Source organism: Topomyia yanbarensis, chromosome 3, assembly GCF_030247195.1.
Source record: "Topomyia yanbarensis strain Yona2022 chromosome 3, ASM3024719v1, whole genome shotgun sequence".
Classification (NCBI taxonomy): Eukaryota; Metazoa; Arthropoda; class Insecta; order Diptera; family Culicidae; genus Topomyia; species Topomyia yanbarensis.
The window spans coordinates 396571809-396591849 of record NC_080672.1 but is presented as its reverse complement, the minus strand read 5'-3'; the positions used below and the strand labels follow the sequence as shown (position 1 = coordinate 396591849).

At 40.6% G+C, this 20041-nt stretch overlaps 2 protein-coding genes across 5 annotated transcripts in view; both read right to left on the bottom strand.

The window, feature by feature from the left end:
- Positions 1–5169: 5169 nt before the first annotated feature.
- On the bottom strand, positions 5170–5862 carry LOC131688485 (uncharacterized). Its single transcript, XM_058972765.1, has 4 exons — positions 5747–5862; positions 5585–5681; positions 5357–5515; positions 5170–5281 (listed from the first exon to the last, which is right to left on the bottom strand). The coding sequence occupies exons 1-4, from the start codon at positions 5813–5815 to the stop codon at positions 5190–5192; spliced, it is 417 nt and encodes a 138-aa protein (XP_058828748.1). The 5' UTR covers positions 5816–5862; the 3' UTR covers positions 5170–5189.
- Positions 5863–6155: 293 nt separating this feature from the next.
- The window catches only part of LOC131693169 (rho guanine nucleotide exchange factor 18), a 68362-nt gene continuing 54476 nt past the window's right edge, over positions 6156–20041 (bottom strand). For all 4 annotated transcript variants that reach the window (XM_058980781.1, XM_058980783.1, XM_058980782.1 and 1 more), the window contains one exon: positions 6156–19906. In XM_058980781.1, coding sequence (XP_058836764.1) covers positions 19528–19906 — 379 coding nt within the window. In that variant the 3' untranslated portion in view covers positions 6156–19527. The remainder of the gene's footprint in view (positions 19907–20041) is intronic.

The following is a 20041-nucleotide window of genomic DNA, read 5'->3' as shown; positions in this document are numbered from 1 at the left end:
GTATCTGTATCGAAAACTAATCCAATGAAAGTCATAATCAACTCAGAATCCAACTTCCCAACTGCTAGTTGCCTGATACATGCAAAAAGTATCACTAACGAATTTGGTATAGCATCTCGGACTGGACTGGAGCGTTTAACGGACATCTGGCATTAGAACACTTAGCACACGACCAGACAACATGTTTAATATCGCGATAACCGCCACCACAAACGCAGAGACCGCTCTCCACGACCCCAATTCGCCGGAGATGAGCATTCTACGTATAATGATTGTGCATAACCCAAGATATCACCCGAATGAAGTCATGACCCTCAATCATTCTCTTGGACAAAGGTTTGTTGATACCTTTGGGATTCCCGAACTTCCATCGCTCCAAGAAATTTGCAAATTTTCGAGCGTTCTCTGAGAAGAAATATTTTAAAATTCGTTGAAGCTACGCGATTTTTCATAAGTATCACCTTCTAATGTCTAAATGTCCACCTTCTCATCATTCTAATCCAAGTGTCCGCCTTCTCATTACCCGGAATAAAGCACTGCGAAAGAACTCAAGCCAAGGTAATCTATGAGTTTTCAGATAAAGATACTCAAAAACTCCATGTTTTCTCCAGGAAATACAAAGAGTGCTTTCCATGCTCTATCAAACGGAGAGCCTCGTGTAACTGTAACGATAGGTAACCCAAAAAGCCATCAGTTTTGTGGAGAGAATGTTGGTAGCACAGCCTCTTTTACTCCACTACTGTCACAATAATTAGCATAAAATCGATGCATAGCTGTCATCATATGAAGAACGTTCCATGTATTCCAATCACACGATGAATCGAATACACAACGTAGGTCCTAGCCTCCAGACGAAACATTGATTCTTTGATGATCCGCCCGTTAATCCGTCGACGGGCCGGTGCCAATAATCGCGTTTTCAGCTTTCATTAGTTTACAAGGGAACGTAGAAATTAGTCGTCGTCTGTGGCGTAGCGCACTTTTGCATTTTTTTTAACGAAGAGTTCCTTAAAAGAATGTTTCATTTTTCCCCATATAATTTATATGCGGGATATGCCGAGAGATCATGCAGAGTCTCTCCACAGTAGGAAAACTTTTCATGATTCTCTCCGCATTTCCCACAGCGTGCCTTGTTTCTGTAATAAGTCGCTTTGGGCCTAATTGTTTGCAACGACGGCAGCTCATGCCTCGTAGCCAAAAAAAAAACGAACAGGTAGACTAGCCCTGTCCAAAAGATCAAAGTTTGGAAGAGCAAATTCGGCGAAGGGTTCGAAATGAGGCTGATGGAAAATGAGTTGTTTTCATATACTCCTTGATTTTTCCTGAACGCAATTGTTTCCGAACCAGAATTTTCATTGGCCGAAGCAAAGGGTTCTTGAAGGAGCGAACCCCATACTTCGCAATTAGGGCCCCTGTTGGAGACAACACCATCAATCTCAACTTCCCGAGCGGGTACATAGACAAGATACTTCTTCGTACACGGCCAAGTGGCTTTTAGTTAAATCGCGCATATATCGATGATGATAAATGGCTTATCTTTGCCCTCATTCAAGTTCATGAATATATACCAAATTCGTTGCTGATACTTTTTGCATGTAACAGGCAACTAGCAGTTGGGAAATTGGATTCTGAGATAATTATGACTTCCATTGGTTTAGTTTTCGATAAAAATACACTGAAAAAAAAATTCAGTTTGGACAAGAAAAAGTTTTTTTTTAAATAACTGTTTTTCCTTGAAAGTGCCCAACTTGAATTGTTGCCGGTAGGTAGGGAACATAATTACCTATCTTGGAACAAAATTTCATCCAAATCAAAGATGGGTTTTTTATTGTAAATTGACTTTAAATTTTTAAAATCAATTTTTTTCAGTGTAGAAGGCGATGAAAAATTTTTGCAAATTTTTTTTCAAAAATTTTGTGAAAATCACTCCTACAACATTTTTTGTAGGATTTGTCATTTTTAGACTAAAGCCATTTGAAAAAAAAATGGTAAAAAAGTTGGCTTTTTCAAAAGACAGTCTAGATCATTTTTGGGAAAAAATGAATGCAAAGTGGCTTTTTGTGACAAAGTTCTCATGAACAGAAAGTTTCATTAAAATCTGAGAGGGTGCTGCCAACTCAGAATACGATTTAGCGCGAAATTTGTAGGAACGCCTCGTTCTTTATTTTTTCAATTTCCACGTAAGAGAAGGTAGTTGAGAGATTAAAAAAGATATCGGAGGGTACAATTGAGGGATTCGAGTATATAAAACTATGTTTGTCATATTTTGCTTGAGAGAGAGTTTACTTGGCAGTTATGGTTGCGATTGGTCGTAGCTGCGATATGAACCTGAGAAGATAAAGCGAAGATTCAGTAAAGAAAAATATTTCAAGCTTACAGGACAAAAACCAGGACAAATCAAGCGTTTTTCTTGACTTCCCAGGACACCAGGACAGTCAGTGAAAAACCAGGACATGTCCTGGGAAACCAGGACAAATGGTCACCCTAACTTAAGTGTATTTTTTGAAGTTTTTATTGATTTCCATGAAAATTTTATCACCTTCTCCGGTGAGAAGGAAAAAGTCAAATAAATTTTATCTGGAAAAGCATTCTCACGCTATTTGTGGAGACGGAGAATTTTGCGACTCATCTTATCTCGGAAAAGTTGGACATCGAATAAGCTTCTTCTCGCGTGAGTGAGAGAGAATTACAATGCCTGAAACAGATACTAGGGTGGTTCTAATTTTAGCAATATTTAAAATTGAATTTTTGCACTATTTTCATAATATTCAAGGCAATTTTGCAATAGCTCAAAATCCAGCTGTCATAGCTATGAACTGTCTTCAGAAGAAGTTGTTCTACTTGACTGAATCTATAGAGTGTAGCATACAATATATTTTTCAGGGGCATTCTTTTCTCATAGTAAACTCCATACAGACTTAGAATCGTTTGTGCTAAAGCATGCTCCAACATATTTGATTCAGGTAGTAGGAATTCGTTGAAGAATTGCAATTTGTTTGAATTATTTCTGTGGCATTTAATTTTTTTATGCATCCTTGTGCCACCCTTATGGTTATTCTATAACTGAGCGAACCATATTGCAAATTGTTTTTAAACGTTTGATTAAATGGTTGGCATATGGTACACATTCATACGGCTCACTAACTGGATACACACAATGCTTAGCAGCCGACATCTAAACCCATCGTTCCAACAAATAGAACCTTGTCCCCGATTGCTTTTTGAGGTACTCCGAGATCAGGTGTTGCTTCCAAAAAGGGTTCGAAGGATACGTTGTTGTTCCTCAACCTGCTAGCTTTTGCAAAAAAACTTTTTCAATGTTTTAGACAACAGTGTGTAATAAGGTGGGACTTGTTCCGCTGATATGGATGTTATATTGCATAAATGTTACCCAAGTTAACATCCTGAATGTAGTGATCGATTAAACGTTTCACTGATTTGATCAGGAAAAAGGACAGACTGGTTGGACTGAGTATCATTGCGTTCCAATAGGTAACAGGGGTAGTTTTGGGAATATATTTTACAATTATTTTCCGTCACGCTAACGGAGTACCTGTGTTAAAATTTCCTTTAAATATGTTTCGAATGATTCCTTCTTTTTTCGAAGACTTATTCCGTACACTTTCAAGAACATATTTGATCAATTCGGTTGTCACAATTCTACGAGTAAATGTCCAAGAATTACCCGAAAAGTACTTAGTGGCAGTATGGTAATGGCTCCGTACGCCTGAAAAGTGTGTCTCAAAAGGACAGTTGAGAACTTCATCTTCGTCACAATTAGCAGTTCTAATATGACTAACATGAAAATCTTCCGATTACCAAAGTACCTTCTTTATTACCTCTTGAGACTTGATTAGACATTTGTAGGAAAGCTTTTCCAACCACTTCGCTCAGACAGTTTTGCGAGCCGATCCAAATTTCTCCAACATGTCTCAGTGTCTGCAATCCGAAGACTTTCTACATCATTTTTTAAGTCTGGTAAGTTCGGCATGTCACCAAGGCAAGCAGCATGAAGAAAGAGCAGCAGCAGAAGCATGCATAACACGAAGCGTACAAGCCTCTTGGTATGCTGCTACTGCGAGTGAGTTGTTTTATCCACGACCTCGTCCAACTCACTTGAAGATTCAATCATTGGTAAATACCCATGAAACATAGTCGCCAAGCCCTCTTTTTGGAGGTCCCAGTTCGAAGATTTGGAAATGCGAGATGTTTAAATGATAATGTATTTATGATCAGATACCGACGGTTCGAGGTTCAGTTTGCCAACTTATGCGCAATATGGTCCGAGCAGAGAATCACATCTAACATCGCTTTACCTATCTGATTGAGTATGAGCAAATTTGTGTTGCTGAAGTGTTTCATTAACTCAGAATTGCGCTAATCGATATCAGATCTGTCACGAATAATGTGACAGGCGTTTGCATCGCTACCGATTAGCAATAGGAACCTATTGCAACTACAGCAGATTCGTAGTTGCTGTACGTTTAATTTGTTCCACTCTAAGCATTGTGGATCAGAACAGTACACACTTCATCACCAGCACGTATTGTACAGCAATTAGAAAAGACCAATAATCCCACGATTTGTGAAGAAACAAGCGAACGTATGCTACACTACCTCTAGGTTGGTTTTGTCCGTAGAAAAATAATAGACTGATACCAATCTCCTAGTGGTTCACCGCCGATCGTTTTTTGCACATGTTAGAATATCAAATAACAGAGAGAGAGAGCACGAATAACGATGCCAATGAAGTGAAGAGCACCAAATGTACAGATTGATTAGGAATGCAAGTTCAACGACACGAAAAACTGTGTCGAACTGCGAAGTCATTACGAACCAGAGCGCCGGGTGGACCTTATCTGATTCGCAGTATGTCGTAGAAAGGGGTTAAACATCCAGGCCACTCCCCATTTGCAGTATTGTGAAGGGTAACGACGATCGCGTAGTAGCCTTTTGGTGCGCACGGGTACTACACCGTGTTGGTAAAATGATATTGATGTTGGAGGATCCAAACTGGTTGGCTTATATGATGGAGCTGTGTTAGACCGTCTCGAGTACGCTCCAAACCATCGATGGTTTTCGGTTCAGTGACAAGGGCGATTCAGGTAGGAGTAGATCATTTATAAAACACAATAACCGAGCTGATCTCGTATCTTTTCCAATTCGCCTCCTAAAAGTGTTCGCATTTTTTAAGCAGAGATTGTACTGCCCTCTGTCACTAACACGTTGAATTTTATAAAGATCAGGAGTTTCGGAATAGTTCTCCATTTGCTTTTTACATCTAAAATTGAAGAAAAATAAATAAATCACCTTTAAATGGTAAAATACTCTTCATTTTCATCGCGTATCAACATACTGCTTAAGCTACCCGAAAAAACTAGTCCGCCACTGTGGGCCTTTGGCTTCTCCGAACGAGCAATTGCCTCCAAATTCAGCGTCGGGTTTCTCAAGTAGCCCGCTTGATGATAGTCCACATTCGATTCCAAATCTATTGCAAAAACAGACGTGTGGCGCGCTGCGCAGAATAGAATGGAATATATTTCTCACTAACTTCGTTATCGCGTCACAGTACTGCCGAACTTACCTTTCGGACTAACAGTGGACAGTGGAACTGCCGTCGCTAGCTGCGAGATCGTTCCGCGCAAACCCTTCAGATAGGATTTAAAGGTGCATATGTAGAGCTGAAAGCGGTGGGGTAACCCCTGATTAGTAAATTCGTAAGTGCGCAATCGATTCTCGATTATACCAACAAGCAAATAGAACAGAACCCGATAGACCATATCAGGACGGGATTCCAACTGCTGGCAAGGGTCATAACGTTTATGACTGTTCGTAGGCACCTCACGAGCGTGACTGTTCTCCGGCCCGTCTGCAGCGCAAGCGATAATTCCAAAAGAACCACCAGTGTGTCGCGGCGGCCCGATTAGCAACAATTCGTTCTGAGCAGCAGAAGCCGGTCAGGCGATAAGGATTATCGCAATTCTCAATGAATTTCCCATGACAATGTCCCTTCGGTTGTAAGTGCTATTGTATTCTATATACAATCATGTTTTGGGCTGGGTGAAGGAACGCTCGATGGAAACCGTTGAGACTATAGACAAACGTTGCCAGGAGACGGGTGATATGCACCAACGGCAGTAATATGTGCCAACGGATCTGTCATTTGAATTTATTCTAACATTTCAACAGTGATTGAAATAACATTTGAATAACATTATATTTGTTTCAGTTTTGTTTTGAGTGTTTATAGAGTTCATTTCACTTTTTTGTTGCTTCAGTTAACGAATTATAGTTGGTTTCTTTACATCTTTGCCGTAATACTTTAATTTTTGTTTTGTTTTTTTCTTGTGTGTTTGATGAGACCAATCCTTAAGTCTTCATTGCTGGTAAGTATACTACTACGTACGTACTAGGAAAGAAGGAGCGTTTTGCGATGGTTAAATGAAATCGCTCCAGGACTAATTCGAAGATTTGTTTGGCTGTGTAGCTCAAAGGAATGTAGGATAAAACTCCGTTACTTTGTGTACGTGTAAAAAATCTGACAATAGTCAATAGTTCGATATCGTGCTGCTTACAATTGAGAGAATTGGTTAAAAATAAGTGCTCGTGTATACAGGTTCAATTTGTATCGCGGGTTATTCTCCGAGTAGAGGTTAAACAATATGATAAGTATAAAATTACGATATTAATAAAGAACTAGCTTATGGACAGTCTCTATACTTGATAGTTTTTTCTCATTCATCTGAAAGTTACATCTCAACCATTCATGGCTTTGTTTAAGTAGCGAATTTTCTGATTCAATACACATTATGAATTGAACGGTATGTACTGAAGCTGTTTAAAGCTGGTAATTTGGAAAAGAGTGATTTGACTGATGGATGAATTTAATGGAGGAAACGTTTTCTGTACAAATAATTTAGCGTGAAAAAATAAACAATTTAGGGCTCATCACTTTATACTATCTGAGTTATGCGAATTCAATCGTATTTTCGTATAATCACGACGAAAAATCTAGAAATATTTCACGTGTTGCCGACAATGCCGGGGAATACTTTGGAAGAAAAAATGACGAGTATTTCTCCGTTTTATTTTTTTTTTCTCGTGACTGAGAGTTTATTTGCGCTTTCTTCCGAATCGCAGTTTGTTTTTTAAGCTGAAAACGACGTGATAGTGCTAACTGAAACGTGGTTGGATAACCTATCTTCCCATCGCAACTGTTTGGCATCAAGTACAAGGTGTTTCGAACCGATCGGTCCAGTGAAAACGGTACAAAAGCTCGCGGTGGAGGAGTTTTAATAGCCGCATTGAACGAATTCAACAGTTTCATCGATCCTGCTCCGAATTCGGTTTTTCTCGAACAATTGTGGATTCTGATAAAAACACTGCATAATGTTATCAGTGTAGGTGCAATTTTCTTACTTCCAGGATTATGCTACTATCATTGAACGATATCGATTCTATCAGCTCCATACGAAAGCGGTTGCGCATCGATGACTCGAATCAACCTGATTTGCTTTGGCAGTCTGGCGATAGCAACGTAGAATATTCAGACCCTATACTTTTGCATATTACAACCATGTACAGGGTACTTCTAGACGGCTTTGATCGGTTTTACACAAATGAACGCTGTTTTGAATCGGAATGCACGAATTCTGGACATCGTTCTCGCAAATGACACTTTCTAAACGTCAACACTTGCAGCCACCGAACCATTGATTGATCTGCACGCTGATCATCGCGCCCTTAAAGTATTGTTTATGATGCCTGCGCCGATAGATTTCGACCTGCCTTACTGAAACTTCAGCTCAGGACTTTGGACTTTTGAAGAGCGGATTACGCAGCTTTAAACGAAATGCTCTCCGAATGCTATTGGTAGTTCATCGAAACGACCTCTTCAATTGACGATGCTGTTGATTTCTTCATTTTGGTATTGGCTTTTGCAGTCTTGTATAAATATCAAACGACTTATTTTTGATTGTTCGACGTTTCGGCCGTTTTTTGTGGCCTTTTTCATGGAAAATCATTTTGCTGTCGCTTCTATAGTACAATAGATATTGCCATCTTTGCAGTTATGCCTTTGCGAAAACCACTACTAAAACTTTCTTAGTCCAATGCACGCCAACGAGTCTTGAAACGCTCCCGCTTGTTTGCCCTTCGCAAATATTGCAGCCACCGCACAGCTTATCACAAACGAGAATTCAATACTGCCAGCAATAACTACCGTCGCTACAGCCGTTTCCTCTAAAATCTCGTTCACAACATATGTACTCGATGGATTCGCTGACGGATTGCAAACCGATGTTATTTACATGGATTTATCTGCGGCCTTCGACAAAATTAATCATGATATCACAATAGCGAAGCTGGACAAACTCGGTATTCATGAACAATTAGTGCGCTGGTTTCGTTCCTACCTCGATGGAAGGCAACTACAAATCAGCATTAAGAACTGTCTATCTACACCATTCTTCACTACATCCGGCATCCCACAAGGAAGCCATCTCGGTCCAGTGATATTCCTCCTCTACATTAATGACGTCAACATCAAATTACAAGGACCCCGCCTTTCTTTTGCCGACGACATGAAAATATTTCAACAAATACGGGATAAAACCGATGCCGAGTTTCTTCAGAGTGAATTAGAGAGCTTTAGTACGTGGTCTGATCTAAACAGAATGGTTTTACACCCGAGCAAATGCTCAATCGTTACGTTCACGCGGAAACGCCATCCGAATCAGTTTAACTACCATCTCTTCGACTCGAGTATTCCAAGACACTCTAACGTGAAGGCTCTCGGAGTCATCATGGATTCGGCACTAACGTTCAAACCACATACATCATCCATTGTGGATAAGGTATCAAGACAGCTTGGGTTCATCTTCCGAATAGCGAAAAACTTTAAGGACGTATATTGTTTAAAATCTCTCTATTGCGCGCTAGTTCGCTCAACACTGGAATATTGCTCTGCTGTTTGGAACCCTTACTACCAGAACGGCGTCGACAGAATCGAGGCCGTCCAACGCCGGTTCATACGCTTTGCACTCCGACATCTTCCTTGGCGGAACTGATTTCAGCTGCCGAGCTACGAAAACCGTTGTCAGTTAATACAGCTCGATACTCTACGCATCCGAAGGGACTGCTCTCGAGCCCTGTTCGTCTCGGACTTACTGTCTGCCAGGGTGGATTGCCCTACAATCCTCGGACGCCTCGATCTTCAAGCTCGCATTCGAGCTCTGCGCAATAACTCTCTTCTGCGAGTCCCGTTCAGGAGAACCAACTATGGGCGCCAGAGCCCTGTTACCGGACCCCAAAGTGAGTTTAACAGTGTGGCGACGGCTTTTGACTTCAACCTGACAAGGACTTCGATAAAAAAAACTATAATAATGCGTATTCTGAAATGTAATTAGTTTAAGTAACCACCATTGGGGCCAAGGGGTCTGTTGGTGACGGTACAACAAATAAACAATAAACAATAAAATCAGCACGTGAGACGCACACAGGAAACTCTTCGCCGAAACCCAAAGCAGTTTTGGTCGCTGGTTAATGCTAAGAGAAACGAGTGCGGTTTGCCGTCACCCAGGTTCCAGGAACGGATGCAGACACGAACGTGACAAGTGCAACCTTTCGCTAAGCCGTTCAAGCGAGTGTTTAACAACACTTCGCTAGCCATCGCTAGCTGCAGGACTTGACGGTATTCCCTCGACGGTACTAAAACGGCGCGTAGACGTTCTCTGTTGCCCTCTTGTGGAGATTTTCAACCTCTCGCTGCAGTAAAACTATTTTCCGCAAGATGCAAATTCTCTAACCTTTTTTAAATTCACAAAAAAGGAGATAAACGAAAAGTGTCCAACTATCGAGGTATCACGTCCAAATTTCCCTTTTCGAAATTGTTCGAGATCATAATGAACGATGCACGTTTCGCCTGTTGTAAAAATTACATCGACACCGAACAACTTGGATTCTTCCGGCAACGATCTGTCGCAAGAAATCTAGTACTATTCACTTCCCCCTTTTTTACGTAACATGGATACCGGTACTCAAATCGACACCATATACTTGGATCTCAAGGTTGCTTTTGATAGAGTTGAGAACGGAAATCTGCTTCAAAAGCGAGAGGTTAGGTTTCAGCTATCGTTACATGGTTCAGATCATACTTAACTAACCACACTGCTGCGTGAGAATTGGATCATCCACCTAGAAACCTTTTTCGTCTACAAGGCAGCAACTTAGGACCACCTCTGTTTTCAATCTTCACTAATGATGTTGCTTTGTTATTGCCATCTGCCGTTTATTTTATGCTGACGATACGGAATTATTCAAGGTAATTAACAACATGGTAGACTGCTTGGTAGGCTTGTTATTTTCTCACACAATGAGCCACAAAGAGCGAAATACACCGATTAAAAATAGCGCACCACAAAAACACTGCGATGTGCAGAACGACCGCACAAAGAGAAACTTGAAAACGAAAAAGAGTAAGATCTGTTCACCAAGAGCTGCACAATTTCGTGCAGTCACCTTGAAGAGCTACTTTTTTGTGCCTCCCCTCACTCAAGATCGTTTTAAAAATATTTTTTGGTTGCCTTTTCTACTTACGTGCGCGTGGGACCAAGATACACATTAAAAAGCCTCTTTATCTACTCTTTGTGGTGTGCAGCTATGGAGTAGAATACACGTGTGGGAGCAACACACATCGGAGTGAAGAAATTTATTGTGAAAGAGAAGAGCGGTGGTTCGCATGAAAAGTGCAAAGAGAGTTTGTTATTCTTCTCTTTATTTGCTCTGATGTGCATAACATGCCTGCTGCTTGGAACTTCGATGTATCATGGATATTGCTTGTGGCACTAAAAACTTGATTCTAACCGCACTGCGCACTTTCTATTCTTCTATCGAAATCTTCTCAAAGATTGGTTAGTTCGACTGGTCTGTCTATGAAAGTACCATCTCTATCACTTGAAATACATGTGTTTTGACAGTTCGCAGTTTTCAGTAGCAGTTAGATCACTCGCACTCTAAAAGTGCGGAAGCCAGGTTGGTGGGAACTGCGCAAAGCATTCGTAACTATTGTAATTATTCGCCTCGGTATCCTGCAAAGCCGTTCAAACTTGCTAGCCAATCACCGTGTTCGCTTGCCGAAATACGGTGTTTTATTCGCACGCAAGGTAAGACCGCAATATCCAAAAAGATTCTGAACAAGCTGAAGCAGTTCGCTGATTTGCCATACTACCGCTACATCGCCACTCCGCCGCCATCGCTTCCACCCGCAGTATACAAAAGTGTCACAATCCTGAACAAAATACCAATTATAAACATCTACATCCATCAGTTGTCGTCCGCCTTCCTGATCTCCGTGTGCCGTAACGAAAAAGGTGAGAAGTTTGTGCGTCTTTGTTTTGATCAGTTCTTTCCTGCGCTCCTTCGATCTTGTACCTGCGTGAATTTCGTACCCAAAAGCATACCTTTCATCCGAGGTGTATACAGGTGTACACATTTTTTTTCTGTGTGCATCAGCTGTCACTTTTTTCGGGCAAACAAGAAGAATGAAGAAGAAAACAGAAGCACGTGGTCTCATACTTCATTCTGATTGGTTAGTGATGTAAACATTTGCTCTTTTGTGATCCCGGACGCCATACTTATTTTTACCACGTGCTTACAAGCTTCGTTTCGATTGGTCGGTTTGTTGATTATGTGCTTCGCGGTCCTGGGCCGCCATGATTAATTTCACTAACAACAAACCAACACACTCAAACTTGACGAATGTGAACACCTATACTATAATGCATCTCGCCTTTCATCATCTTGTAGAGTGCAAGTGGTGCCCTCTGTTACTGAGCACTTCAACTAGTTACCCTTACACTAGCGCATATCGTAAAATGCCTGGATTTTGTGAGAGTTGCACTGATACTATTTTCGATGGTCGTAATGCTGTAAAATGTGGCGGTTTTTGCTCTTTGTCATTCTGCGCGAAATGTTGCGGACTAAACGACGAAATATTTGCCGCTGTTCTTAGCAAATCTAACTTATTTTGGATATGTAACACCTGCACAAATGTCATGAACAAAGCACGTTTTTGTAACGCATTGGTGTCCGTTGAGTCCGCAAACCAAATGGTGATCGATCGGCGGACATATTGGAGGAATTAAAGGTGGAAATTCGGGCCAACTTCAAAACGTTGATCGACACTGTACCAAAAACGCCAGTTCCTGGACAGTGGAAATTTTCCTTTAATTCTGCTAAAAGAAAGAGAGACAACGACGATACAGCCTCCAATCCTTCTTAGCTGCTACGCCGTACTGATGCCGTCAGTTCATTGACATCATCCATCGCTATGAATCGAGAAGCTAAAAAGTTTCGGTTGGATTTGTCGGGAATTTCGCCCGATGTTCCTGGTGAAAGTGTCACCAAGCTAGGGGCGGATAAACCCGCAAATTAGGCCATCACTGTCGTTAAGTTGGTCCCTCGTGGCAGAGATCGTAGAACGCTGAATTTTGTCTCCTACACAGTTGGCATGGCCACAGATCTCAAAGATAAGGCTATGACGGCGTCTATCTGACTAGTTGGGATTGCTTATCGTGAGTTCGAAGAGAAGTCGGAATCCAGAAAGGCTTTTTGGAAACCGAATTCGCCCGGCTCAACAACGACTCTTCGCCCCTCTCCCAACTAGTTACATCGCCTGATTTACTTCCTGTACTGCCTGTTCTCGAAGTTGTTGCACATCAGTTTTTTCCGTTTTCTACCAGATCGTGAGAGGAATGAGAACGAAAACACAGGAATTCAATCTAGCACTTTCTTATAGTGATTACGGCGCCATTGTCCCAACGGAAACCTGGCTGCACGAAGACATTAAACGCTGAACTCTCGTCGAACTAGCAGCGACCGCAACTCAACAACCAGTTATCTACGCCGAGGCGGTGGCGTTCTAATAGCGGTAAAGAACAACCTCGCAGGTTCGCAGCGAAGTTTGTCAAGAATTGAACGCGTCGAGCAAATCGCCGTGCGTATCGAACTCCCGAATCAATCCGTATATATTAGCTGTGTTTATCTAAGGCAAAATAGTGATCCGGATTTGTATCACGCGCACGCTAATGCTGGACAATGCTGGCATCACGGACACTTCTCGTTTTCGTAAACTACAATCGTCCACGCATTCAGTGGTTGGTCAGCAACGATCTAAAATGTTACCTACCTATCAATGCCTCATCAGAACAAGAAATAGCTGTAACGGAGTCTATGGTTGCAGGCACTTTGTACCAGATCTGCTCACTAGCGAATTCGAACGGGAGGATCCCCGTTCTTGCATTCGAAAAAAAACGGATATCGCAGAGCTGCCTGAACCTTCGACTGCTATTCTCAAAATCGATCCACATCACAAACCGTTTGTCTTGCGACTAGATGTACGTACCAACACTGGAGATGATTCACTCGATTGACGACCTTGAGTTTGACTTTAACCGTTGCAACTTTGACGAAATCTCCGCAATGATAGCCACTGTCGACTTGACCGACTTAATGTGATGTAATGAGCTTGATGATCCAGTAGCGTTGTTCTATAGCACAGTATATGATATACTCCGCCAAAAGGTTCCAGGAGCTTGCGTAATGTCCTGCGAAAACAACGCAAACGTTATATTCGCCAAAAATCAAACGAAAACAAAGTTACTCTTCGACAGACAGAACTGCAATACGAAACTGCCCGGAATTCCGCTTTTCGTGAGTATTTGAATCGTGCGCAAAATAGCTTTCGCGATCACCCTGCAACATTTTGGAACTTCGATAGTAGCAGAAATCGAACCGGTAGCACTCCCACGGACGTTTTTCTTGAAAACGCAAATGCGCCATGTCCAGCTGATGTAGTAAATCTGTTTGCTGATTTCTTTCGCGGAGTGTTTGGAAGCGACCATACCGTCCCTTCAGAAGAGTATTTGGAAACATTGCCATCGTACAACATAAATCTCCCTCGTCCCGTTGTAAGTCGAACCGACGTCACTGGTTGCGGTTGATTCGTCGAAAGGGCCTGGCCCCGATCATCTATTGCCTCAATTTATAAAAACTGCGCCCACGTGCTGTTTCTTCCAAAGTGCATAATTTTCAATCGCTCTCTCTCTCTCTCTCTCTCGCTTAAGGCATTGTTCCTATCGCCTGGAAAGAAGCTGCCATCGTTCCCATCCATAATGCTGGAAATATTCACAATGTTGATAATTGCAGAGGTATCTCATTATTGTCTCTCCAAAGCTCTCGAAAAGCTGGCCTACAACGTCACGTATGCAGCTGCATCCCACATTATCTCGGAGTATCAACACGGGTTCGTTACGAAACGATCAACAACTAACCTGACCTAACCTGATAGCTTTCACTTATATGTTGTTTCCCGCCATGGAGAAGCGTCATCTATCGCGATTTATATAGATTATTCAAAAGTTTCCGACAAAGTGCCGCACAACATCGCAATTCTGAAATTAAAACGTTTAGGATTTTCCACCTGCTGACTAACTGGTTGCAGTCTTATCTTTCCGATCACTCGGCATTCGGGACTATAAAAACACGCGCTTAAGCACATTCGGAACACCCACAGTTGTCTCGCAAGGCAGTCATCTGGGCCCGCTTATTTTTGTTCTGTTTATCAACGATATCTTTAGTCGGATTAAGTCTGCAAAATTGCTATACGCGGACGACCTCGAAATCATTCGAACTATCGCTTCGATGCCGTAGTGCTTTAAGAAGATATCTGTATTATTCAAGAATGGTGCACGTTTAACGGAATGGAAGTCAACGTTAATAAATGCAAAGTAATTAGTTGCGGACGCTTGCTTACTCCAGGACGTTATAAATACAGTGTACAAAGAAGAACAGATGAAAGCGTCGACTCGATCCGTGACTTGGGCTTTTCCGACAATGTCACCGCGTCAAGTTCTAAGACTTTCGGAATGCTGGGCTTCTTAAAGCGGAACACCGCGGACTTATCCCTCAGGAAACTTCCATGGAATGATCCATTTATATTGCCTCCTTACGTCGATAGATGTATGCTACTCGGTTTGCAGACTCTGGCGACTCGTCGTATTTTCCTGCAAAGAGTTTTTGTTGACGACTTGCTGTCAAGTGATATCGACCATCCAGATCTTCTCTCGGGCTTTAATTTGAATGCGCCTCCCGTGTTCTTCTTAACTCCACTTTGTTGTGGATCTCTAGACACCGTACTGCATATGGACAAAATAATCCACTGGAAACATGTTACCACAGATTTTACGAAGCTTCTTCATTGTTCGATTTTAACATCTTCAAGCATAGATATAAGTAATTGATAAGAAATATATAGTTTTACAAGGTGTATGTACGGTGTATAAATAATAAAATAAACTGGACTGGTATGGTCTAGTCCACACAGAAAAAAATCGTGAAGGATGCTCTCCGTAAGAACCGCTGAATCTACCGCCAAATACAGATCGTTTCCACCTTTTAAATATTGGAATGCTCAAGAAAAGGCGCCTGATCGCACAAACCGTATTTGCAGCTTAACTCCTCGTTGGTGAAATTAATAGTCTCTCGATCCTTACTCAACAAAATATGTATGTCCCCGAAAGGACGCTTTGCCAGCGCCAGCGGTCCTGTACTTGGACCAACCGTCATCGCAGAATACAGAATCCATGAACCTATTCGGTTGATCTGCCTTCGGTTTTACGAAATATTCGAATTATTCGATCAACGATTTTCGTCCACAAGTTTTCAAATTTTATCGTACTATTAACAAACAAATTATTTATATTTTTCATTAAGACAACTGTCCGATGAATGTTCCGATCAAATAAACAACAATAAACGAAAATCGCTCTTATCTGATACAAATTAAGTAGAGTAGCGAGCAATAACATAGATTTTGCTCAAATTTTTTCAGCTTGGCAGCAAGCTTTATGTAAATTTGAACAAACAGTAAAAGTAGGATAATTTCAAAATCAGTGCCTTTATATAGCTGGTAAACCACGGATGTAACACAAAAAAAATCCACCAGTCAAACTGCAACTCTCGCGATAAATGTTATTAGTGGCACTGCTCGCAATTTAAACAGAACCTTTACGAGATAAGCTTTCCACGAACTGCATGCAGCCTAAATTGTACAAAGCATGATACATGACACAACAAACAAAGGTAAGTTTACGGAGCTACATGAACGTCATTGGTAGTAGTTTGAAAGTTCTCATCTCAATTCGCTCATACTTTGTAGTATGCTGTAATGTTTTTTTTTTTGTTTTCTCTGTCGAATATATGTATGATAGGGAAGTTGAGCAGATGTAAGTTTTGTTGAGTTGCCTTCTGTTATTCGGTGATGCGAATGTATGTGTGTATATATAAACTGTTTCCTATTCATGTATCTTTAAAATACTTCATCTCTGAAACACGTTCAATAGTCTCTGTTTACTATTATTTACAATCTTCCGGGGGGAGAATGGTTCAGTTTTACAGTTAATTAGTAGTTCTTCTTAATAATTGATAGCTCTGTTCTATACATACATACAATTAATCTTCATTTTCGTATCAGTATATCGGAGAGTTGTTTCAATAACTATGCCATTTTTTTATTCAAACAGTATGCATCCCTATGTAAGCTTCAAATTTGCTCTGTCCTAGTGTTTGTTTACTATCCATACAGCTCACTATATATCATATCTTTCACCGCGATGATTTGTATCGGTTTGTTTTTTGTTTGTTTATAGAATGTTCGTATTGTCAAGAAGTTGTTTCTGAAATAAGTATCTCTATTTCTTGTAATTATTTCCCACGATGTTAACCTTTAAAAATATAATACTTTCATTATCTCACATTGCATACGAGCTGTTCTGAGGGCGCCTGATTTCACATTGAATTCGAATCGGAAACAACAGGAAGCTGAACTCTTTGCATTCGAAAGCTAAAACATCATGCTTAAAGCTGCTATATAAATAATGCCCGTACGCTCTTTCTCACACACATACAAATCGATACGTTCCGATAAGAGTAAAAGTTGGAAATTTTTGGCCTACACGTGTGTCTAAAAGTTTGATTGTTTTGAGCTTTATTCTGGTTGGAACACAAAAGTAATGCCACACAAATCTACTTGTTGCCCGTTTATTCACACCTTTGTTGTTTATGAATAGAACTGCTTTCGCTACGGTATGGTATGTATGTATGTTTGCTATGTGTTTATATTGTCGAAATGTTTTCATCTTTATTCTGCAGTGATAAGCAATCTTTTCTTTGTTGACGTTACACTAACGCTAACGATAAGTAACAACCAAGGGTAGTCTTGTTTATTGTGTTGTAATGTACTTTTCGCGATCAGGGACGAATTTTAGCCCGTACACAGCTCGTTCGGCGTTCGCAGTCATTCGAATTACTAATCCCTTTCCCATTTATTGAGGCTGTGAGTCGCAGTCTTAATGTCTGGTAGGCAAAGTAACCAAAACTTCAGGGATATGAAAGACCGGAGCAGATTGATGTGTGAATGTTCTGCAAAATACACGTCATTGCACTCGTGTCAGTTATATTGGTGTAAGCAAGAACCAGAAAATAGGCTCAAGTGTAATAACAGATAAGCTTCAATTTAGCTCCTTTATTTTTTACTTTGGGGTACCTATTCCGTGCTTGCAATAGGCTAAGAGAATTACAATGCGCATCAAATGTTAAAAATTGGATATCATCTAGGACTCGGAATGAAGCACATGTTCTGATCAAATTTCTTTTTGTATTGTAAGACTCTGACTCCAATTGATTTAAGGCAAGTATTGGAAGACCATATTCTCAAGAAAAAAAAGTTGAGCGTAGAAGGGTTAAAACAGCACTATAATATGACTTACATTCTGAAGCTGCTTAGAGTAGTGACGAGAATTTCAGCTGAGGCTGGAGCGCCAAATAAAAAAACAGGCAGTGTTTTCTTCTATGTACATATCGCTTTGACTTGCCACAAATAAGCATTCTAACATCAATTTCAGCTTCTGTTCAGCTTATAAAAAATAAAAACTATCAACCAGTTTCGGTCTTTACACAGTTGAAAACAAAACATTTGGTGATTTCTGCAGAAAAATTGATCAAAACATAGGTAATTTTTCACATGCAAAGATGGCCGATAAAAAATAATACCCAACTGAATTGCATCGTTTAGAATTTAATGCAGTGGTTTTCATTAAACCTCGCGAAAATAGAAGTGAAATTCTCTTTTGAGCTCTTCATCCGGAATCCCCAGTTTTGTCCGGATCATTTGCATCTGACTTGTTTGTGTGAACATGTTATCGTATTTCGCATACGAAACAAATAGAACACTACGATAGAACAGCAAACGAACACTTAAATAACCAGTCAGTAAAGCCTCGCAGACAAATCAAAACTACGACTCAAAAAGCTACGTCGCATCCCTCCATTCCGAACCGATCCGTCCCCCGCTACTTGTTTCGTTTTTTGTTTGTTTTCTTAGGTACGTTCTAAATGTTTCGCAACACGTGATATATGTCGTACTCTCTTAAATACCAGTCTCGTTAAATTTGTCGAGTAATAGTAGCAGTAGTAAATAGTTTGTTCTTTAGCTTAGTCGATGAAAACTAACGCTCTATAAATGCATGTTACTCTCTTCTTAATGTTTATCAATATGTTTAGTAACGAAAACCAACAATTTCATCACATGAGAATAGGATTAGGAGAACTGGAACTGAAATAATTCGACGCATTTGGTCGCATATTTATACTGTTAAATTCCTTACAATCGCTAGCTGTCTACGAACTAAACATAACACTATTCCTATGTACATATACACACATTGATGTATTCGAGTCTTGATTTTTGCTCATTTTACCGAGAGCATGTTACTGATCCTCCAAGAGCGACGGTAGGAAATGAGCTAGGAATGTTAGATTTCTACTGATCGAAGAAGTTGCCTTTATTGTGCGTTTTGGAAGATATATTTTCCAGAGTAGAAGGTACTTGAAAATGGATTGTTCACTTCCTTTTTCCTTTCATCACATGCTATTTTAACTGATTTTGCTAAACATAAACAGGTTTTCCAATAAATTGTGTGACTACGCAAATCTTGGTTTGAATTTTTCTCGTACAAGCGGTAAACGTAGATTACTATTTGTTTAAAAATAAGTTAATAAATTTAAAGAAATAACAGTTACTAGAGAAAACATTGAGCATCTCGGTAGATTAGTAAATGTAAATTCGTCAACACAGATTGAGTAAAATATTCACGTTGATTCGACAAGAAATGGTTTACACTTTGTTGATCTAATGCAATCGGTGAAGTACGATTAGTAAAATAAAACCGCTCAATGATAGAACAGCCATAACATCAGTATCCCATCCAGGGAACCTTCCTACCAAACTAAAAAAAACTGTGTTGAGAAAACAAATGCGTCCTACAACTTGCCAATAGAGATCACATTGCGGAAAAAATCAGTCGAAAGGTAAGGATCACAACATACAGTACCAAAGAGAGAACCAACACGCACAGTAGAATCCAGTCCAGTACGTCCAGGTGATTAGATTTCAACCTCAACTGGCATGTATCAAAAATAAATCACCTCTTCTTCCTTACCCTTGGTGGCGTCTTTCTTGTTACTGCCGGGACTGCTGTTGTTATTGCTTCCAGCATCGGATGAAGGTGAACCGGCGGGCGGCGGTGACTGAAGACTGGAATGACGCGACGATAGTGGTGTACTGTGCATCGAGTGGTGCTGCGGGTGAAAATGATGCTGCTGGTATTGCTGCTGCTGATGCTGCTCGTGGATTGCCGTCGAACGGAGCGATGACGAATGGGAAGGTGTTGGAGATGCCAACGGATGCTGCTGTTGATGAGACTGCATGTTGGAATAATGCTGAGGGGATTGGTACGTGTCGGAGCTACGCAGGCGATACCGTTCCGGAATTTTGGGGTAGGTATTAGTCCTGTAAAAAGTTATATTTTTTTAAATTAACGGTGAAACACATTTTTTTCTAAATGCAAATTTAATCATTATGCTAAGTTTCCGTTTTTGGGATATGCTTTAGAATTTCGTTTTTTGGAGGTCTGCTTGGTAACAT